Source organism: Salmo salar, chromosome ssa06 (genome assembly GCF_905237065.1).
Source record: "Salmo salar chromosome ssa06, Ssal_v3.1, whole genome shotgun sequence".
Classification (NCBI taxonomy): Eukaryota; Metazoa; Chordata; class Actinopteri; order Salmoniformes; family Salmonidae; genus Salmo; species Salmo salar.
In genome coordinates, this window is record NC_059447.1 from 38,391,704 (window position 1) to 38,415,432 (window position 23,729).

Consider the following 23,729-nt stretch of genomic DNA (forward strand, 5'->3'; position numbering starts at 1 on the left):
ATTTACAATGATGGCCTACCAGTTTCTAAAGATGCTTAGTTATTACCATATTTCCTTTCAAGTGCACCCTTGCTCTATACAGTGCATCTAACATATTGATGACAGCCATGTGGTTAGTATTTCTCTATGGCTCTGCAACAGTTTGTTCAAATACAATACAAGAGTTGAATTCATTACCATTTATTGATTAAATCCACCAGGTCTAGCATCACCATAATTTCCATTATCCCCAGTCAAAACGTGCTATTACATGTATATAATATAGTATGTATACACAGTAAGCATAAAAAATATAAAACATTTGATACTAATATAGAGGAACAGCAGTGATCAAATGGAGCAAATAACAATTGTCTGCCTCTGTTCATTTTTAAAATACATTTAACGGAAAACTGGAACAATGTCCCATTAGAAACCCATAGCAGCCTCAGAGGGATCACGTGTCTTGATAAGCATTCTAGAAAATAACGGTCAAACAGGAGCTGAAGTGTCACAGTGGAGTGAAGTGGTGTCCTGCAGAGCTGAGGGCATGGTGGAAGGTGCATCAGGCCATCCATGCAATGGCTGACACCCCCTTCTGTGTTTAAGAATCTGCTGTCAAAGGACACCACACTAGACACACATGGCCCACACTGTTCAGAATGTCTTCACTGTCACTGCAGGGTGGACACAAACAGTGAGCCCTCGTGGTTATGGGCATCACTGCAACAGATTTCACATGCACTGTGAAGCCTCAGAGGCAAAAGAGGCACTTATCACCACAAGACAACTCAGTGACCAAGAAAAACTGTCCACGGAAAATGTTGGAAAACTATCCGTCTGCGTACTAGATAAATGGCTGACAGCAACTATCTGGGATATGTAAACATAGTAATATACAGATGTTTAAACCAGCCAAATTAGAGCATTGTGTCACAAGGGCAAGGTAAGTAAGATCCGGATTATAAAACACTAGACATGTAAACTTTACCTTGACCAGGCAACAGGAGGGGTCCAATTGACCTTTACAGAGATTATTGCTTGTATTCCACTAGTTAAAGCCCTGTGTGTGTGTGTGTGTGTGTGTGTGTGAGGAAGAAATAGCATACACTGATAACACATCTGAATATTATTATACTTTCTCTACGTACAACTCCTCATAGATATGCATGTAGACTACCGAATTTCCTTATCCCTGACAAAAGAAATTCAGATTAAGGTTGAAATTCAGACATTGATTTGGTCATTGAACAAAGGCAACATTTTCCAAAAGAAATGTTTTCATATACGGACAATGTTAATGTATTCAATAAGTAGCTCAACCATCTACAAATTGAACCATGGTAATGACTACATTATAATATCCAATCTTTTCATCAATACATGACCAAAGCATTTTAGCTTAGAACGTGTATGATTGAAAACTGCCCGTTTGGTATAATTTTGCTTGGTATACAGCCCTGTCAAAGTTCAATATAGTCAAACCGCAGAAGCGTAAGGATCGTGTATACACACACAAACAAGCAGATATGCACTAATTCATGCAAGAGACAAAAATGCTTTTCTTTCTCACGGAAAACAGGCCCTTCGCAACACCAGCCGATAACAGTCACTGTCATATGTCAATGTGGGAAAAATGTGCCTATCAAATGGCTCTAGGTACAATGTCCTCTAAAACATAACAACGTGTTCCAGTTCCACAGTGGCTGCCTAACAGGTAACCCAACTAAAACCTGCCAGAGTCCAGGGATGGAAGACAAGTTTTAGTCCTTTAACATCTGGCATTCCCTAACATCACCTCAACCTCATTATCATACAGTAACCCTGGTAGAAGTAGTTATAACAATGTCCTCCTTCCCAAAAAAACTGATAATGTGCAGGTTGAATGGATATTTGGAAAGGGCCATAAATAAATCGGTTTAAAGATATGTAAAAAATAAATAAACTGTCAATACAGTCTTCGCCTCTAACAAGACAGTATGAATCTATACAACTCCATATAAATAGTCTTAAATATTTAACTTTTAAAACATGCTTGCCTATTAATTTCTCAGAGGTTTGATTTTTCTATGTGAAGGACTGGCATAATGTAGTACGCACAGATGTTTGAACTAATGTCCCACCAGACAGTGCACACCTAATGCATCTTCCCCAAAACTATTAGAGACCCTGAGTAAACGATGGACCAAGTATAAATGCTGTGGACAATATGATAAGTGTTAAGGCCCTTCTCTCTGTGTGAAGATCTACAGTCCAGTTTAACTATGTAGGCCCAAAAACTGAGTAACGCTATCGATTGCACATTTTGATTTGATGTCTGAAAGAAAAATGGTGTGTAGACTGCAGTTAGCCAGCTTCTTCAGCGTGCCATAACGCTCCTCAGAATGTGATGTAGTTTGTGTCTTTATATCTGGACATCATAGCAGGACGCAATCCTAAGGACTGAACAGTCTCTTCACATTCGAGAGCCTTGTTCTTGAAGAATCTGCAAAAAAAAATGGTCAGAGCAAAATAAGATGTTTAGGCCTATTTCATACTAAACAGTATGTTCCAAAAAACCTTTGACAAAAAGTATTATGAGTTAGCATTTAACAGGCAGGACGAAGCCTAAAATGTTCGTTTTTTGTTGTTGTTGAGGAACGGATTTTTTTTAACCAGGAGACTGGAAAGCGGGGAGACTAAGGCTATGGAGAATTCCATGAACTGCAGAAGCTAGTGACAGGAGGTCATTAAATATTAAAGTAGTTTAAATCATTATCGAGGCATTACTCTTGTCTAGATGATGATTAGCGGGATGCTCTCTAGGTAATGGGCTCATAGGGATGAAGGGGCACTTGGAGAAAGGTTTAAGACCACAATGGCAGGGGTCTAAGCAAAATCTCACCCATTGTCCCCTTACATTCAAAGGTAGATACAGTCATTGGCAAAATGTTTCTAAAAATCCTTGTATTTGTCCTCTGCAGGAAATGCAGCATGCAGAGAAAGGAATTGCAGGATCCATGACCAATAAAAATATTATGCGTGCATTTATGTTAGACAAAGCCATGTGAGACAACATGTATACCAAACTCGGTGTAACTCACAATACATGGTTGTAACAATGGTCAGGACGTTGATGAAAGACATGAAAGATGTTTTTGTTGCAGTGCTGGGATACTCACCTTGGCCTTTTCACTTGGTTCACTGCTTGTGCCGTATGATTGGTTATGTAGCTCCTTAGAGACAACACACAGGAACTCTGCCTGGTCTTCGTTTCCATAGTTATATGAGGAGCCAATACTGACCAACTGAGGAGAAAGAAAAAAGGGGGGAACCAATGAGAAGGGAAATGTTTCTAAGGGACTATAGGAAGCATGCACACATGGGAAATCTAATATTTCTAACAGCTTGCCAGGCACAGTCAAAACAATGTAACAGATTACAGTAGACAATTTCTATTCTACTTAAGGATCATTTTTAAATAAAATGTCAAAGTAACAAACACTGACTTTTATCTAGGACACCTGAGCACTTTGAGCTGTTACATTGCTCATGAATGTTTAGTATCCCTTGGATTAGACCGCAGGGTGAAATCTGTCATTAAGGTGGTAGCTAATTCAAATAAACAGACTCCACTATACAGTAGGCTCCCATTTTCACAAAGCTGCCACAAGCAGAATGCCTAACATTCTGTCACCTTGCTGGCTCCCAAAAAAGGAAACGTGAGTAGCAGCCTGAGCCCACTCATGAGTTCTCTCTGAGGGGAAGACCCTAACACCCTGCAAGGTCTAGAGAGAGGGGGCTAGTAACAGAAATGCACCCAGTACAGGGTGTCCTCCTGAATGAACAGAAACAGCGACATCCCCTTTATCTGCTGTTCCATAAAGATCAGACAAAATCTAACTCTGGCAACCTGGCCTCTGACAGAAACTAGTGTCTGTTTGAACCAGACACAGCCATAGCTCCTTTCGCAAATGGTCAGACTTTCACAAAAAGAAATACAGTACCACAATAACAGCTATGTAACCAAATTATGCTACAAGGTTGTATTTCACAAGGACTACAAATGAGGACAATTATAGTATTTATGTTATACACTGAACTCCGCATCATCCGTGGACAGTTAATCAACTAACACAAGTCTAAGTGCAGCCAAAAGGAACATTTCTGAAAATAGGAGGCAGAACACTCCCCAATCTCTTCCTTTTAAGATAATTACCTGCTCAAACTTCCAACCATCTGACATGGTGGAAACCATTTGTGTTAGCTCCTCTTCTTGGCACTGCAAGACTCTGTAGACATGTTTTATAGGGAGCTGTGGAGAGAGAGAAAGAGGCAATGTTAATTCACATGCAACAGAGCAGCAAGTGCTCTCAATAGGCTACATACGAATCACACACACACACCCCCCCCCCCACAGCAAAGCATAGCCAGTATGTGCCAATTCCTGACCTCATCTACCTGGCAAGGGTAAGGATACTCTGGACTAATGCCAATACATCAACAAGATCTGGAAATCCCAGTAGCTAAGCGGAGCTTGTGCCCAGAGTCATTGCCGTATTAGACCATGTAAACAGAGGTGATCCTTGGGAGGGAGCTTGCTAAGGATGTGCCTCTGGCCAGTAGTTAGAGGGCCTTAGAGGCCCCCCCACTGCCCCTTTAATATCTAGAGCTCTGTATTAGTGATTACAACAGGACAGTCTCAGGGAAGAAAGAAATCACCCAGATAGCAATGGCAATTTTAGTCAAGCCCACACACCTGAACTGTTTTGCAGTCCCTCTCCCTGATTTTGTCTTTAATAAGCCTGATCAAAGAAGGGATATTGTAGAATTCAGCCTCTTCCAGTACACCTTGAGGGGAACAGAATGTATTTAACCAGTTATTAAAACCCCAATCATAGAAAACAACTATGTATGCTAATGAGAACTGCTGTGGTGTTAAATGTAATACGTGTGATTGTTAGCGTGTGACGTGTTGGAGCGAAACGGCAACAAAGATGACAGAATGGCACAACCCTTCAGACACGTCTCAGCATATCCCCAAGACATTATCATCATACCTTCCTCTGCAAGGCCTCTATTGAGCACCAGTTTCCCATGCCTCAGGTAGTTGAGCACTGGACCAAAGTACATTGGGTCCCGGTCTATCAAATAGGCACCCGTTTCATCCTGAAGAAAGAGAAGTCGATAACAATGAGAAAAGCAGACAATCAATAACAAAATCAGGGGAGATACCATTGACGATTTTTGTACAGTGACAAACATCGAAACAGAACTGTGGAATCGCATAGTAAGCCCATAGCCAATCCATGGATACAACAGCTCTGTGTCCAGATCTTGGAGCAGCGCCAACATGGGGTAACTGACATTTAGCAGGTCTCATTATCCCTGAAGAATCACCACAGTGGCCTTGCTCAAGCCTTCACACACACCATCATTAGCAAGAATCAATACAGAGGGCAGAGATACAGCTCCTTACCACATTTCATGTGCCCAGTGTAGACTACAGACATTGGAGACTTTCCCCTCAAATTCAAATGAGGAATGCTAATCAGCATAGTTTCGTAAATATCCTAGATAACTATGGGATGAAACTATTCTGCTGGGATACTGTGATCATTGCAACGGCATCTGTATGACCGAGCCAACTTGTCTTGTAAGGTCTTTTGCCAGCTTTTAAATGTCATTCTCCTGTTAAATGATGCATGGTGACCTTTGAGGGTTGGAAATCAGGATGGTAAACACGTTCAACATGTGGATTATCATACTTTCTCTTACAAGGGCAACGCTCCTTTTCCGGGGGGGCTCATTTGCACAATTGTATATTATAAGCCCATTTATATATATATATATATATATATATATATATATATATATATATATGTGGTTGGCTAGATAACTAACTTGCCTGTTAGCGAGCTGACAGATACTAGTACTGTACGATATACTACGAGTAGAAACGTGCTGTCTTCCAAATTAATATTTGTTAGTTAGCTACTGTAGATCTGTAGTCAGGAGGGTTATCCAGATTAAAAACAGGAAAACAAACTAACGTTGACTAACTAGCTAAATAACGTTACGTTCTTTGGGAGTTAACGTTGGCCAGCTGAACTAGCTAGCCTGTACTAGTAACGACATTAGTAACGTTAGCTAACGTTGACCATCTAAATTAGCTATCCGTTTGGCTTACTTCCTAGCTAAACAACTAAAATAACTAGCTAACTAGTTAGTAAATCGGTCTAGATATGCTAGCTAGGTAACGTAAGTTAACGTTAGAACATTCACATGGTGTGTAAAACAGACAAAGGTTAGCTAGTTAACATTAGCCAACTAGATAGTAACGTTAGCTTGCCAGACAGATATCCGTACCTTGTCAGAGTCGAGGTCGGGGTCGGCCTGGCACAGACGGTACAGGAACGATTTTGAGTCTCGGCACAACGTTTGCCTCGTTGTGAGAAAGTATGTCCCACCGACATTCAGACGAACCCATTTGGATGCTCCGATCCCAGGTGATTGCATTCTCTGTTCCGGAGACAGGGCGGGACACTGGTCAACTGAGCCGCTGAAGTCAGGGCTCTTCTCCGCCATCCCAGCTCCTCTAACCTGGATGCGTCGCTAGCTAAAGTTACAGGAACTGAGTTGAAGCGGGCCGGGAAACTGGGCCAGGCATCGTTATGAAGTACGGCAATCCAAGTTTGACAACCCCCACCCACCGGTTTCCAGTTTTTATTATACATCCGTCAGATTCCACAGTCAAAATTGGCTACAAATGTTTTATTTTTTGCTCTTAATTTAAGGTTAGGGTCAGGCATAAATTTCGCAGTGTGGTTAAAGTTAAACTTAACTTTAAAATGACATTTTAAGATAATAAATTGTAGAAATGGGCGGAGTTTATAACTTTGTGGCTACTGAAGCTAGTGATGACCACTCCCTGCATCCTTCTCATAATAATCATTTTTGCAGTTGGGACTCCATGACTTAGAAAAAGGTTTGGTCCCCAAATAATCATACTGAGCCTTCACCCAAGCTAAGTATAAATAAACACAGGACGTTTGCCAAAATCCCACATGCTTTTATTACCAAGCCACCTTATATATATATATATGCTGCATTCTTCCAATTATCAATTTGAAACTTGCACACAACAAAATAGGCCAGGCCCACATATATTTATGTAAAACATAACCATGTCACCATCCATAAATAAAATATAGATTACAACAAAAAGTAGCAAAATATCATAATTTACCATTATCAACTATTTACATTCAATTGATTTACATTTAAATTATGTAAACATGGAGCTGGGACATTATCCAAATGATTACCACATTTGAACTGTTTGGATAACATGAGGATGAATCAGCAAAGGATAGAAGCCTAAAACAAATACAAAATATACATCTTACACTTTACTTGCATCCCATTTTGTACATCACAGCAATGGTCGGTAGAATAGACTAACAAAATATCTGTCTAACATTTACAATCAACTTCTCCCAGAACTGAGAACAGCCAAAACAGGCTACAACATCCTCCTTTGCAATTTTGATGAACTGTTCAACCAACATCCAAGTCAACTCCTCATTTCTAAAGCAGCACCAGCCCATGTGGTTTGACCAAAGTTTATTCTCTGCTACAGAAGACAAATAGCTTAAGAGTACCAAGGCCACCATGTCAGACATGAGACCATCCAAGCCTAAGAAATCATCAGTTAGAATAGTTGCAATAGCCATTCTACTTCCTTGAATAATAGGGCCTTTCTATACCAGAATGGCTTTAGATCCAGCTGAATGTATCAAATTCTGCATTACAATGGAACATGCCCTGAACCTGCTGCCCTACAAGAAATTAAATGTGTGGAGTAATAGGGAAACCGACTTGTAAGCTACATTACAGCTAGGTGTTTTAATTCATTTATGAATTAACGCCTTCATTCTCTGTCTCCTGTCATAACAGGGTAAGACCTGTCTTCAAAAGATAGTGCACCCAACCTACATGCATGAGTTAAAATGCGTGTTATAGATCTTTTGCCACACTTCTTGAATTTTGTTGCACCATTTGTCAGCATTCCCGCACGGGTCCATCAGATAGTATGTTCTGTTTGGCTGCAAAGAGGAAGATAGGTCACTGTTACTGATAGTTTTATAAAGAGAGTTTTGTTAGCTAAGGGTGAGCTATTAGTTGCAATAGACTAATTCATTACTGTATGGACAAAGAAGGTCTTGAAGTTCTTGGCCTCTGGGCGCAGTGCGGGGGACCAGGGGATCTCTCCTTTCAAAACCTTGTTAACTGGGTCCACATAGTAAAGGTGTGGTCCCTCAGTCAACAATAGCTGGCGCCGACGTGCAAACAGCCCCTGTAAAAGCAGAGAGCGATTCTCAGACATAAAAAATAAATCCCTTGCCTGTAGGTAAAGTCAGTATAGTTCAAGATGTCCCAAATTGATTCCTGGCAGCAATTGCAAACTACTGCCAGAGGAGGGCAGTATGTTGCTTTAGGGTTGGAAGAGTACAGTATCAAGACATTCACTCCTCCCCTTCAAACTGAAAAATAGAACATTACTGTACAGTATTTTAGGATTACATAAATCCTTACCTTCCTTTTGTCCACTGGTCCCATCTTGAGGATCAAATTATTCTCCACAAACTGATTCCTTAATAGATAAAAAAAAGTGAATTCCCCAAATCTTTCTTGATACAGTTCACAGTATATCATATTATTGTTGGCGTTGTATTGTCTTTAGGTAAAGTGCTTCATGTTTACAAGATATCAAACATAGAATTGTGTAAATATTGTAAGTACACATAGGAATCCCAACAGATGAGCATGAGATCATCAACTACAATATGTGTCAATATTATGGTGAGATAATATTGACAGTTAATCAGTCTTCTGACACTCTGTCCACAAAAACATGTTTTGCTCGCAAGGACATCGCTGCAGGCCTACCAGGGGTTTCTGCTTGTCTGCTTCTCAAGCAGTAGCCGCTTCACCTCAGTGGAAAACCGCAGGTCCAGCTCAAAGGAGTTGTTGTCCAGGTCATGAATGTACTGCTCGATGTTGCTGTTGGGCCTTTGTGCAGGGTTGGAGTTGGGGATGGGACTGGGGTTGGCCACAAACAGTGGTTGAAAGGAGCTGGACTGGACAACCTGCATGTTGCTGAACTGGCTGAGGAGGTCATCATACTGTGGATGGAACCATGTCATGATCAGGGTGTTTTCAGTACAGATTACAAAACAAGGACACGCCAACTTGACATATTGGGGAAACAATATGTCAACAAGGATTTGTGTCACCCTTTAATCATAATATGTCAAGAGGGAAAAACCTACGTTTCCATAATAGTCCTCATCATCCTCAGCCATGGCTGGCAGGTAGGGGGTGAGTTTTGGGGGTGTCTGTAGGTGAAGGTTCTCCCATGTGACGGCCTCAAAGAAAAAATGGGCTCTGAGAGGGTTGTACCCACCCATCTCCTCACAACCTAATCGGTTGGAGGGATCCAAGCACTACCACAAAAATAAAGCAATGCTTAGTTAATAATGAGACTCATTGGGTCTTAGTATGAAACTGAGGAACAACATCCGAATGTATTTTAATAATTCATATGATTAGACTCACTAGAAGCTGTTCCACTAGATCCTTCGCATTAGGAAAGAATTGATCAGGAAATTCATACTCCAGTTTAATAATCTTCTGGAATTTCAGGTAGTCATTCCTGGTGAGCAAATAACATCATCAACCACATGGACAGACAGAAGATCATATGAGAGTGCAAGGCACATGTTAGAACTTGTGTCATAATGATGTCTTCTTTGGGGCTTGATTGCCTGGAAGTGGAAGATGCATACAGTATACACAACTGTCACTGTACTTGGCTTTGAAAGGACTTTGAGGTAAATGTGTTGGTTTATTGTTGAACCATGAAGCTGCTGCCATGTGACAGTGTGACTGGGGTTTCTTCAAGCCTCCAGGCACTCAATGCACAAACAAGTCATAAACACCACAGCCATAACTTCCTGTTATTTCACACAGTGTTTTTAGACAGCGATAACAAATAGACTAAATTGTTTACCAAATCACAAAGTGCGCTTCTGCAATGCCCCTGACAATGATGCTTCTCAAATATTTTACCGGAATAAAAGGAAAATAATAATGTATGACACGCAACTTACCCAGCTCTAAATGGCGGCAATCCTGCAACCAACTGGTAGATGATACAGCCTAAACCCCAAAGGTCAGAGCTAAAAGACACCAGAAAACATGACAGAATCAGTTAACTTTTTTCAGTGTTGAGTTTTATCATAGTGATGTAAACATGGCCAGAAATACACGAGTCTTGTTCCCAGCTGCATAAAGCATGGCAAGCGAGGCTAGAAGTGATACAGTAACAGAGAACTACACAGATAACTTGAATATTGGATTCATATCAGGGTACTGAATTCGAGTCAAACTACCTTTTGCAGGCAGATTTCTGAGTCAGTAGCTCTGGAGAAACATACTCAGCTGTTCCAACAAAGGAATTTGCTCTGTCTGCAAAATAAAACAATCATATGAACTATAAGTATGGACAAATTATTCACATGACACATTTGGTACCTTCACTGAAGATATCTTGAGTAAATTGTGCTTAAAATGGCACTATTGACTCATACCTATTCAAATGATATTCTGAGCACTATATAACTAGCAATTTGCTATAATTTGCTTCCATATCTATGAAGTCCAGAGACCATTGTGCATGTTCCTATAAATAACAAAAACACGTTTGTTAGCCTTTAGAGAGGTATAGATAGATAAGTTAACCGCAATACGATAAGGGGTAAACAAACCAATGTACTGTACTTAGTCTATCAACAAACTGGAGGAAAATTACACAAAGACAAAGCAATATGTGTTAAATTACTTTGTGTACTATCTGATGAGAGTTGTTTTGCAGTTCCAAAGTCTGTTATTTGAATGTGCATGTCCTCATTCAGTAAAATATTCTCTGGTTTGAGGTCCCTGTAAAGAAAAAGCCACACCATTTAAAACCTTCAAATAAAATTCATATCATGACATTTTAACAAACATAATGCAGTGGTAAATCTAAGCGCTGGCGATAGCGCTATAGGTTCAGGGGTGTGTCAGAAATATTTTTGCCATTTTCACAGACGGAATTATAACTACAATAGCTGGCAGTGGCGCAAAAGGGCTAGGTTTTGATGAATGAACAAGTTGTAGGTGTGACGAGGGCTTGGCCACTCACTGGCCAATCAATGCGTTCCATGGCTTAATGCTGCATGCGTTTGTCTCAAGTTCTGTTGGTTATTGACAGTCTTTGTGTTGTCATCACTTCCAATTCAGCTGGAGGCACAGAATATTCTTTCGTCCTGGTCCATTTTGGATTGATACTAAAGTTTATTAAATAGCATAGGCTACAGTAACGAGTCTGCTCAATAGCCTATGTTTGGAGTGTTGGAAGTCAACGTTGTTGTAATTGGTTTCAACGAGCCTAGCCTAGCTTATATGTCTTTATGCGTCAAACTTTTCCTGAATAAAAGAAATACAAGGCTCCTGTAAATTGTATTGTATGTGTGAGGCACATCCTCAATAAGCAAAATATAGCTTAGGCCTACCATTGATACTGCATTATAGGACTGAATAATTTAAATACGTTTGGAGGAGTGCGTCTTTGGTAACCAGATGAGAGGCACTCTTTGGAGCTGGGGATCGATACTTGAACAAGTGAAATCAAGTACGCAGGTCGGCATATGTGTGCATGTTTTAGGATGTGCAGTATATTTTCAATTCAAGTGTCTTTACCCATAACATTTGCACGTCTATTCAATACTAGGTTCCTGTCGATTGTATCGTTATCTGTGTGCTAGGCAGATTCTCCAAAATGTTTATATAGTATGCAAGTATGTGAATTGTGAATAATGAAAAAGCAGAGGGCAAAAACCTCAAATGTTTACTCAGCGCAAGTGAGCTGATGTTAGATAGGTAAATTGCCGAACCTGGCATTAGGTCTGGAAAATGCCAGTGCGCCAGTTTTTACATGACAAAATTGCAAACTAACGTGCGTTTGACACTTGCGCCTCCTTAGCGGCAGCCGAAAACAGAGCCCACAATTTCTAATCAAGGAACATTATAAAACTTCCATAAAAAAATGATACAAAAATATCAAATAAATTAATGTTTGTCAAACTTAATAATACATTGTGAAATTGGTCTTACCTGTGAATTATGCCTTTAGAATGCAAATACTGTAATGCACATACTATTTCAGCAGAGTAGAATCTAGTGCACGTCTCATCGAATGAGCCTATTTTGCGAATGTATTTCAGTAATTCCCCATTTCTTGCATAGCTTATGCCAAAATCTAACAGCAGGCAGTTAAGGATAATGGTATTAAGATCACAAAATAGATGAGACCAGATATTATTATGCAGAAGTCTTGAAGTAGGCCATGTTCTGATTATTTCAAAGGATACACAACCTTTTCACATCTTGAAATGTGAAGTAGAGCTTGACGATAAATGGATGGTCTAAGCTTGACATGATATCCCTCTCTCGCGTCACGCAATGTGCCTTGTTCTCCTTCCGGATGTGCATCTTCTCCAGAATCTTCACTGAAACACAATTCAAACCGATATGCTTCACTCTGTGTTTATGACTGAATCAAATTCCAGTTTCCTCACTTCAAAGAGCATTATTGTTTAGCACAAATGCATTTAAGTTATAAGCAGAATCCAGGACAGTCACTTGAGGATCATCAGCATCATGCAACAAGAGAAAACATATTTGTAGTGTCTTACTAGCATATTCCTTCCCTGTGGCCTGTTCTCTTGCCAGCACAACCTGAAACAAGTTTGCAATCAACAAAGATTTTTTTTAACAATCCATCAACCCTTTACCAACAATAGAAAATAAAAAGTAATTAATATGACTGCAACTGTAATCTGTAAGCCCCACACACAAAATACAACACCATAGAAAATGTACGAGGACTTACTGTTGAATAGGAGCCTTCTCCTAGAATTCGACCAAATTTAAAGTCCTCTGGCTGCTTTCCAAGCTTTGGGGAGGCTTGAGGGCCCTCCATTCTTAGGTGGAGGAACAAATTGGAGTCCAGGTGATTCTTACCATAGAAGGTGGAGGGGAGGAACACAGGATGATGCTGGACAGAATAGGAACGGCATCATACCTTAAAGGATGTACAGAGACAGAAAAACAACAGTCGCATAACAAAAAAAACGACGCTACACCACACTTTCCCTCCCCTCTCTCTCTCAACACACACACACACACACACACACACACACACACACAACCACCATACAGCGAGTAACCCACAGCTGATAAACTAGCATGCTGCTTCCGCACAGGGAGGGTTCTTGTTTATGGGTTTTTTTCACGCATGACTACAGGTGCTGTTCCAATTCCTTATAATTACCATTTCATTATTCAAGTAAGACTCCAAGAGAGAAAGGGTCTTTAATATCTGAGATATCTACTGCAGCCCTCATCCTCTACATACAACACATTCTGTCAAAGGTCCCCAAAGCACACACATCCCTGGGTCACTCCTCTTTTCAGTTCGCTGCAGCTAGCGACTGGATCCAGCTGCAACAAACACTCAAACTGGACAGTTTTATCTCAATCTCTTCATTCAAAGACTCAATATGGACACTCTTACTGACAGTTGTGGCTGCTTTGCGTGATGTATTGTTGTCTCTACCGTCTTCCCCTTTGTGCTGTTGTCTGTGCCCAAGAATGTTTGTACCCTGTTTTGTGCTGCTACCATATTGTGCTGCTGCCATGTTGTTTTGCTACCACATTGTTGTCATGTTGTGTTGCTACCATGCTGTGTTGTCATGTGTTGCTGCCATGCTTCTTTATTTAACTAGGCAAGTCAGTTTTAAGAACAAATTCTTATTTACAATAACGGCCTACCAAATGGCAAAATGCCTCCTGCGGGGACGGGGGCTGGGATTAAAAATAAATTAAATAAAAATATAGGACAAAATACACATCACGACAAGAGACAACACAACACTACATAAAGAGAGACTTAAGACAACAACATAGCATGGGGTGGCAGGCAGCCTAGTGGTTAGAGCATTGGGCCAGTAACCGAAAGGTTGCTAGATTGAATCCCCGAGCTGACAAGGTAAAAATCTGTCGTTCTGCCCCTTAACAAGGCAGTTAACCTTAACCCACTGTTCCTAGGCCGTCATTTTAAATAGGAATTTGTTCTTAACTGACTTGCCTAGTTAAATAAATAAATATATATATATATATATATATATATATTTTTTTTTTAAACATTAATAGCTGTTGTTTATCTTATAGAATATTAACCTGGGACAATCATGAAGTTATGGTAGCAAGTTACTTTCATTAATTACTTTTATTAGGCTAAGTGATCGTCGACTTAAGCTACAACAGAACACACAAGGTTTAGAGACACTGGTGAATGAGTCCATTGAGAGAAGCAACCATCAAAACAATAGAAACACAAGCAGCATGGCGCCCATATCTAGCAGCACCTATCCAGTTTTTTTGTGTAGGGCAGGGTTCCCCAACTGGCGGCCCATGGGCCTAATTTGGCCTGCATTTCATTTTATTTGCCCCACCCCCAAGTTTTCTGAGCAAAACCCTCCCCCCAAAATATATATATTTAATTGTTGGACATAAAAGACTAATAACAACAGCAAATCAGCTCCAAGTGATTTTTAATTTTGTAAATCTGTTCCAATAGTATTCCCACCCATAATAGAGATAATGTATATTTCATCGTATACAAAATGTAAGCAATGTTTGAAATGATGTTGTATTGAAATATACAGTACCAGCCAAAGGTTTGGACACACCTACTCATTCAAGAAGTTTCTTTATTTATACTATTTTCTACATTGTAGAATAATAGTCAAGACATCAAGTATGAAATGTTTTTCTAAATGTTTTACAATTTAACCTTTATTTAACTAGGCAAGTCAGTTAAGAACAAATGTTTATTTACAATGACGGCCTACACCGTGATACAGCCTGGAATCGAACCAGGGTGTCTGTAGTGACGCCTGAAGCACTGAGATGCAGTACCTTAGACCGCTGCACCACTCGGGAGCCCTGGTTATTTGTGGAAATAACACATATGGAATCATGTAGTAACCAAAAAAGTGTTAAACAAATCAAAATATAACTTCTATTTTAGATTCTTCAAAGTAGCCACCCTTTGCCTTGATGACAGCTTTGCACACTCTTGACATTCTCTCAACCAGCTTCATGAGGTAGTCACCTGGAATGCATTTCAATTAACTGGTGTGCCTTGTTAAAAGTTAATTTGTGGAATTTCTTTCCTTCTTAATGCATTTGCGCCAATCAGTTGTGTTGTGACAAGGTAGGGGTGGTATACAAGAGATAGCCCTATTTGGTAAAAGACCATAAGTTCATATTATATCAAGAACAGCTCAAATAAGCAGAGAAATTACAGTCCATCATTACTTTAAGACATGAAGGTCAGTCAATGCAGAACATTTCAAGAACTTTGAAAGTTTCTTCAAATGTAAAAACCATCAAGCTCTATGATGAAAATGGCTCTCATGAGGACCGCCACAGGAAAGAAAGACCCAGAGTTAACTCTGCTGCAGAGGATAAGTTCATTAGACTTAACTGCACCTCCGATTGCAGGCCAAATAAATGCTTCTCAGAGTTCAAGTAACAGACACATCTCAACATCGACTGTTCAGAGGAGACTGCGTGAATTAGGCCTTCATGGTCGAATTGCTGCAAAGAAACCCCATCTGAAGGACACCAATAAGAAGAAGAGACTTGCTTGGGCCAAGAAACACAAGAAATGGACATTAGACCGGTAGAAATCTGTCCTTTGGTCTGATGAGTCCAAATTTGAGATTTTTGGTTCCAACTGCCGTGTTGTTGTGAGACGCAGAGTAGGTGAATGGATGATCTTCGCATGTGTGGTTCCCACTGTGGAGCATGGAGGAGGTGGTGTGATGGTGCTTTGCTGGAGACACTGTCAGTGATTTATTTAGAATTCAAGGCACACTTAACCATCATGGCTACTACAGCATTCTGCAGCGATATGCCATCACATCTGGTTTACGCTTAGTGGGACTATCATTTGTTTTTAAACAGGAAAATGACTCAACACACCTCCAGGATTTGTAAGGGCTATTTGACCAAGAAGGAGAGTGATGGAGTGCTGCAGCAGATGACCTGGCCTCCACAATCACCCGACCTCAACCAAAATGAGATGGTTTGGGACGAGTTGGACCACAGAGTGAATGAAAAGCAGCCAACAAGTGCTCAGGATATGTGGGGACTCCTTCAAGATTGTTGGAAAAGTATTCCAGGTGAAGCTGGTTGAGAGAACGCCAAGCGTGTCCAAAGCTGTCATCAAGGCAAAGGGTGGCTACTTTGAAGAATCTCAAATATTATATTTATTAAACACTTTTTTGATTACTACATGATTCCTTATGTGTTATTTCATAGTTTTGATGTCTTCACTATTATTCTACAATGTAGAAAATAGTAAAAATAAAGAAAAACCCTTGAATGAGTAGGTGTGTCCAAACCTTTGACTGGTACTGTATATTTGAATAAAACATAATAATTTCAATGTTTGGGCTTCTTGCGGTACATTTTTAGTCTACAAATAATCACATAACAATAATACATTACTGAAAATAAACTCTTTAATCCCACCCCTCAGCCACGCTCAGCCCATCCCACCTATCACCATAGACCACTCTTGTTTGGTTTCCATGTGCCATATATTTTTCAATTGTGCTGTGATGTTTTACATACATTTTGAACCTTTCTTATCGTATAGTATCCACAGACTGTGAGCCAAATATGAAAACCTTTCCTACGAGTGTTATTATATTATTTATTGACTGACTGGTTAAATAAATCAATTGTGCGCCAGTTTTTACATGACGAAATTGCAAACGAACACTTACTAACATGCTTTTGACACTTGCAACTCCTTAGCGCCAGCTGAAAATAGAGCCTACAATTTCTAAACAAGGAACATATAACTTCCATTAAAAGTTATTCAAAGATACAAAAATATCAAATAAATTAACGTTTATCTCAAACTTAATAATACCTTTTGAAATTGGTCTTACCTGTGAATTATACCTTTAGAATGCAAATACTGTAATGCACATACTATTTCAGCAGAGTAGAATCTAGTGCACAAATGATTTGTTATTATTTTCCAACCTCTGACCATCCACTCAAGAAAAAAACAAAAACAGCCTGTGACTGAATCTAGTTGATAATCCCTGGTGTAGGGTACTTTCCACTCCAGACACCTGCCACAGAAAGCAGTGCTACAACAACACCATGACAAAACTATAAACCACAGAAACCAGAAGGGTATGTCCCTTTGCACATAGAAATGTACAATTTAGAAGAAAACAGCTCTTACTGTAAAAACAAAAAAGTTAATAATTAACTGGGACAATCAAAGCCATCTGTCCTAGAGACAGGAAATCATAGCCTAGTCTGGCAGTAAACAAGCCAATAAAAGTAAATTACCTGTGTTCTAGGAAACTTAAACACAAGGTCATGAATCTGTATTTTTAAACAACATTATTTTATGAACGGATTAAGATCATTGTGGTTTCCTGTTGTGACACGTCTTGCCTAGGTGAGAAAGAGAGCTTCCTTAAATGTTTGTGTTTAAGCTTATCCATAGAGCCCCACAGTGGAGGTGTCATAATAGCCATAAAACCTAGCGGTCAAAAATGGAAATGGTTAGAATCGTATTCTACCATTCATTTTTCCCATAAGGGATTTTAGAAACACTTAAAATAAGGGCTGTGTTTCGTGTAGGCTTACCCTGGCGTGATGTTTTGATAACCATGTAAATCTCTCTTGGACAAGGTGACTTTTATCAATATATACACTACCATTCAAAAGTTTGGGGTCACTTAGAAATGTCCTTGTTTTTGAAAATTGTCCATTAAAACAACATCAAATTGATCAGAAATACAATGTAGACATTGTTAATGATGCAAATGACTATTGTAGCTGGAAATGGTAGATTTTTTATGGAATATCTACATAGGCGTACAGAGGCCCATTATCAGCAACCATCACTCCTGTGTACCAATGGCACGTTGTGTTGGCCTTCTTTAGACGAGTTGAGTATCTGGAGCATCAGCATTTGTGGGTTCAATTACAGGCTCAAAATGGCCAGAAACAAAGAACCTTTTTCTGAAACTCATCAGTCTATTCCATGCGAGAAATTGCCAAGAAACTGAAGATCTCGTACAACGCTGTGTACTACTCCCGTCACAGAACAGCACAAACTGGCTCTAACCAGAATAGAAAGAGGAGTGGGAGGTGAGGCCCTGTTGCACAACTGAGCAAGAAGACAAGTACATTAGAGTGTCTAGTTTGAGAAACAGACACCTCACAAGTCCTGAACTGGCAGCTTCATTAAATAGTATGGGCAAAACACCAGTCTCAACGTCAACAGTGAAGAGGCGACTCCGGGATGCTGGCCTTCTAGGCAGAGTTGCAAAGAAAAAGCCATATCTCAGACTGGCCAATAAAAATAAAAGATTAAGATGGGCAAAAGAACACAGACACTGGGCAGAGGAAGATTGGAAAAAAGTGTTATGGACAGATGAATCTAAGTTTGAGGTGTTCGGATCAAAGAACATTCGTGAGATGCAGAAAAAAATGAAAAGATGCTGGAGGAGTGCTTTACGCCATCTGTCAAGCATGGTGGAGGCAATGTGATGGTCTGGGGGTGCTTTGGTGATGGTAAAGTGGGAGATTTGTACAGGGTAAAAGGGATCTTGAAGAAGGAAGGCTATCACTCCATTTAGCAACGCCATGCCATACCCTGTGGACGGTGCTTAATTGTAGACAATTTCCTCCTACAGCAGGACAATGACCCAAAGCACAGCTCCAAACTATGCAAGAACTATTTAGGGAGGAAGCAGTCAGCTGGTATTCTGTCTATAATGGAGCGGCCAGCACAGTCACCAGATCCCAACCCTATTGAGCTGTTGTGGGAGCATCTTGACCGTATGGTACGTAAGAAGTGCCCATCAAGCCAATCCAATTTGTGGGAGGTGCTTCAGAAAGCATGGGGTGAAATCTCTTCAGATTACCTCAACAAATTGACAACTAGAATGCCAAATTTTGCAAGGCTGTAATTGCTGCAAATGGAGGATTCTTTGATGAAAGCAAAGTTTGAAGGATACAATTATTATTTCAATTAAAAATCATTATTTATAACCTTGTCAACATCTTGACTACATTTCCTATTCATTTTGCAACTCATTTCATGTATGTTTTCATGGAAAACAAGGACATTTCTAAGTTACCCCAAACTTTTGAACGGTAGTGTATTTTTGGCTCTATTTACTCTCATATTAAAAAATGCTAATTAGCATCAAAGTATACATGCAAAACTACAAATCCGTGAAAGGTCCTACACGTCATCTCTAGCTGACACCTTTGCTAACAAGTCAATTTAAAACTTGCACAGTTCACAGAATTGTCAATTGAAAGAAATGTAGCCAATTTATTCATTACTACGTTTAACTAACATTAGATAGGTAATCCAGAGATTCTTAACTTCGCCTCAATTTGGTAGTCTCGCCCAGATCATCATGGCATTTGTAGTTCTTTATGATAGCCACATTAGCAGCTAATTTGCATTTCAATTTTTTTTGGGGGGGGGGTTAATCCAGGCGAATATATTGATAAATCACCTTGTCCTAGACCTAGAGAGATTGACACGGTTATCAAAACCTCACGCCAGGGTAAGCCTACATGAAACAAAGCCCTTATTTTAAGTGTTTCTAAAATCCCCTGTGTGAAGAATGAATGGTGGAAAAACTATTCGAACCGTCTCTCTGTTTGACCGCTAGGTTTTATGGGTATAATGACTGTGGTACTCTATGACCCTATAATATTACAGCTCTCAGAAGGACTGTAGCCTTCTGTATGTGTGTGGGTAATTGGTCTCCATCAGGGAACTAGATTCAGTAGCGGGCTGTTTTCTTTCTTGTGCGTATGGTCAGGTGGCTGAGACATAATTACAAACAATTCGTAGACTAAAAAGTGACCGCAAGAAGCCCAAACTGACATATTTAACTCAAACAGAATCCTTTCAAACCTTGCTGACATTTATATACGATCAAATACAGTGTATCTTAAATTAAAATAACTTGGAGCTGATTTGCTTTTGTTTTAACAGTCTTTTATGTCCAACAATAAAAAATAAAAAAAACATTTTAAATAAGTTTTTCTTACTCAGAAAACTGGGAACGGGGGGCAAATAAAAATCAAATGTGGGCCAAATTCGGCCAGGAGGCCGCCAGTTAGGGAACCCTGGCCTACATCCTCTGCCAAGAGAACTGACCTTTATGGCACAGGTCGGTGGTAATACTCTAGCAGATAACCAAAACCAACATCATTACTATGTTAAATGAACAATCCTTCTAGCCGACTAAACTCAACGATTTATGATCTATTTGAGCCCTGACTAACGTTAGCGTGGGCAGACTGCAGCTCCGACGTCACATAAAATAACGTTATTTTTTTTTTTTTAACTACGGATTTCAGCACCCAAGAATAGCCCGAATTTACACAGGACAATGTCATTTGTAAATGGGGACTATTCTTTGGATGCTGAAATCCGTAATTAACATTTTTTTTTAACTGACCTCGGAACTCCAGTCCGCCCACAACTAAACGCTGCTCAACTCCATCATCGTTGAGTTTAGTAAGCTAGTGCTGCCACAGTGTGAAAAATGTTGGTCTGTCAATCAATTTAAATTAGACATCTTTGCAAGCCAAATTTGCGAAGACATCTGCACACACGGATGTGCTAAGGTAGCAATATAGCTAACGTTAGCTAGTACCAGTGCTAGCTGCTGACTGTGTTAGACCGAACATGAAAGTGAATCTTACCCGCACAAGCTAAGCTGCCTAGCTAACTGTTAACGTTAGTAGTATAAGATCACCATTGCCTGACTTTCACCATTCCCACAACCAACTGACAGGTAATGCAACACAGGCAGATACTCACTATCTGGCCAGTGGTTGCTTGCTGACATGGATGGAAGTCCTCAAGCAAGCTAGCTACGTACTGGGTTCTTTTCCGAAACGTGACGTCATATCACAACAACACATTTTACTCACGTTCATTTGTAGCACGCGCGTATGTTTTGAAATTGCACCAAGAATGAAAGATGAAGCAAGTTGAAGACCATTGGTGGGCTATACATATATATTGTTGCAATTGCCTCTACTGATAACTATAGCTACTTATCCACTGTTTTGCGAAATAGAAAACGATACATATAAACCATACCAATGTATTATTGTATTTACAATAGCGAACAAGTAAGTAATACAAGACAAATCAAAGGACATAGTAATTACAGGATTATTAAACTACTTTCAAAATATTACATATAGCTGCAATTGTCATCCAAGAAACTGCACCTCGCCAATTTCTCCTATAGATAGTAGCAAGTGTTGAGTCGCAGCATCCTCTGGTGGTTAACTCACATACTGAAGGATCAATGGCTCTAGTGGTGCCATCAGTGCAGACAAATTCTGAAATGAACTGGTCCAAAATAGCTATTTAAGCTATCACACAATTGATATAGTAATTTAAAAAATGTACATTATTTCAAACAGACAAAACACATTTCATTACAGTATAGTATACACAATTCTACATCAGAATTACAAATAAGAAACTGCAAATGATCGTAAGACAACATTATGTAATTTAGGCAATTATAAAGACTATAACACCCCTTGCTCAGTACATTTTCACAACCCAAGAGGTAGGCCGTCTGTGTCCTATTGGCATATGATGTAACATTTGGTAACTTCACTCAGTGGCACAGGTTTCCTCCTTACCTGGTCCCTCTATGCAATAACTCTTCAAGGGATGAGTAGAGACCTCTTTGGGCACAACGGTGGGGATAAAACCTTTAGAGGTTTCGTGTAGGATACAGTAATCAGTGCAGGTGCATTCTGGCTCACTAGATACAGGACTATTAGGCAAGCTGCTGTCAGGGCTGAGTGTTAAGTCCTCGCATCCAGAGTCCCCCTCGCAGGCGACCGAAGGGTCCTTAGAGAAAGAGGTGACCATCGCTCCAAACTGGAGCTCCAGGGGAGAGCAGGGCAGCTGGGTGTAAGGGATGTCCCCTGGACCATTTCCATTTGGACTGTGACTGCAGACTCAGTCCATCTCTGAGGGACCAACATAGGGAGTGTGAACTTGTGCTAGGGGATATGGGGTTGTAGCTGAGCAGTCCTGGTCCTCTGCTATAGGTTTGGCCTCAATAATCAAAGTATCGATGGTCAGGAACTCTTCTGTTTTGTATGTTGGTATCATATTGCACTCTGACTCAAGCCAGTCCTATAGAGAAAAAAATTATTAAAATATTAACTTTATCCCAGGGACCATTTTGAAGACGTTATGAGGACCACTTTGGGGAAATAATTAATTAATTAGTAGACTTTACCTGGAAATGTTTGTTATAATCTTTGTAGAGAGTTTGGAAAAAAGGGGCTTGGCACATCATAGAACGTTTTTATCTTCATTCTATGGCCCAAACGATTATAAATGATTTGTGTTTGTGTGCTTACAAATCAGCCTCGCTCTCTCATGACACAATTTTTAAGTTGTAAAATACAAACAACAGAACTCCAGCAATCACACAAACTGGAAATACAAACTTGCTGAGGACAAGGACTATAGTTGGTTCTGCTGAAGGAGAAACATAGTATATGCATCAATGGCTGTGTTTAGAGAAGCAGTCAAATTCTAATATTTTTTTCCACTAATTGGCCTGTCTAAACGCAGCCTAAATGGTTTCTCCATGGCATATTTTGGGACAATAACAAAGAGGAGATAGGTAAGAGTGGTATATGATTTAACTAGTTTGTCTCCAAAGCAGATCTCTCTCACCTTCCTTTGCATCAGTCCTCAATTGCACCAATGCACTCCACGGACTCCACTGTCCTTTATATTCAGAGGACTTATATAGCTCAGATCTCACTTTCAGAACATATGTGGTATCTGGCTTAAGTCCAGATCTATCAATTAAAAGAGATTTGTTTTGAGGGGACACACAAAACACCTGAGAAAAAAATCCGGGAAACAATTTATCAAACAACCATTGACTTTAACAAGACATTGAAGCATGACTTTATTACAATACACTTTACCTCGCCCTTATCGCCATGGTATTTGTAGAAGCAGAGTTGTTAATGGAAGGAACTCTGTTATATATGGATGGTGTTCATATCCACTCTGCCAAGTGCATTTGTAACCCTCTGAAGTCCACTGGACAGCGAGATGACTTGGAGCTGTTGGTTGAACTGATGACAGAGAGTTAGACATTACACTTATTTGTCAGCTATAGAAAAATATATTTTGCACAATCATAATTATTTCATGCAATTTCCCATGAATTGCAAATCAATATAATCTTCACAGGGAACTTACTATTTCTGGATGGTTCGAAGTCTGTCAAGTTATCATAGTTTGATTGGCAGTCAATGTTGTAACAAAGACGTACATTGAAACAGTCTACGCTATTAAATGAAGCGTTGTTAAACCTTACATTCTCATCAAAATCGGCCACAAATGTGCAACCATAACTGTTCCCCATCTCCACCAGTGGACATTTGTTCCTGTGGAAAAATGTTCATGATTTTTGTGATTCAAATGATATTAGTAATTATTTATCCTCAGCATAATCTTTTTT

At 39.8% G+C, this 23,729-nt stretch overlaps 2 protein-coding genes across 3 annotated transcripts; both read right to left on the reverse strand.

Moving 5' to 3' along the window:
* Positions 1-164: 164 nt before the first annotated feature.
* Positions 165-6,650, reverse strand: LOC106607354 (BTB/POZ domain-containing protein KCTD5). The gene is made up of 6 exons (XM_014204248.2): positions 6,328-6,650; positions 5,019-5,127; positions 4,718-4,809; positions 4,178-4,273; positions 3,141-3,266; positions 165-2,464 (listed from the first exon to the last, which is right to left on the reverse strand). The coding sequence occupies exons 1-6, from the start codon at positions 6,544-6,546 to the stop codon at positions 2,435-2,437; spliced, it is 672 nt and encodes a 223-aa protein (XP_014059723.1). The 5' UTR covers positions 6,547-6,650; the 3' UTR covers positions 165-2,434.
* Positions 6,651-7,014: 364 nt separating this feature from the next.
* On the reverse strand, positions 7,015-21,115 carry pdpk1a (3-phosphoinositide dependent protein kinase 1a). 2 transcript variants are annotated; one of them, XM_014204242.2, is made up of 14 exons: positions 21,026-21,115; positions 12,956-13,147; positions 12,759-12,801; positions 12,435-12,572; positions 12,178-12,322; positions 10,865-10,962; positions 10,416-10,491; positions 10,134-10,202; positions 9,580-9,676; positions 9,294-9,467; positions 8,911-9,146; positions 8,557-8,614; positions 8,165-8,317; positions 7,015-8,066 (listed from the first exon to the last, which is right to left on the reverse strand). In XM_014204242.2, the coding sequence occupies exons 2-14, from the start codon at positions 13,043-13,045 to the stop codon at positions 7,953-7,955; spliced, it is 1,491 nt and encodes a 496-aa protein (XP_014059717.1). In that variant the 5' UTR covers positions 13,046-13,147; positions 21,026-21,115; the 3' UTR covers positions 7,015-7,952. The 2 variants fall into 2 exon arrangements, with proteins under 2 accessions (XP_014059717.1, XP_014059718.1); XM_014204243.2 differs by lacking the exon at positions 21,026-21,115 and adding an exon at positions 17,094-17,377.
* Between the last annotated feature and the right edge of the window lie 2,614 nt (positions 21,116-23,729).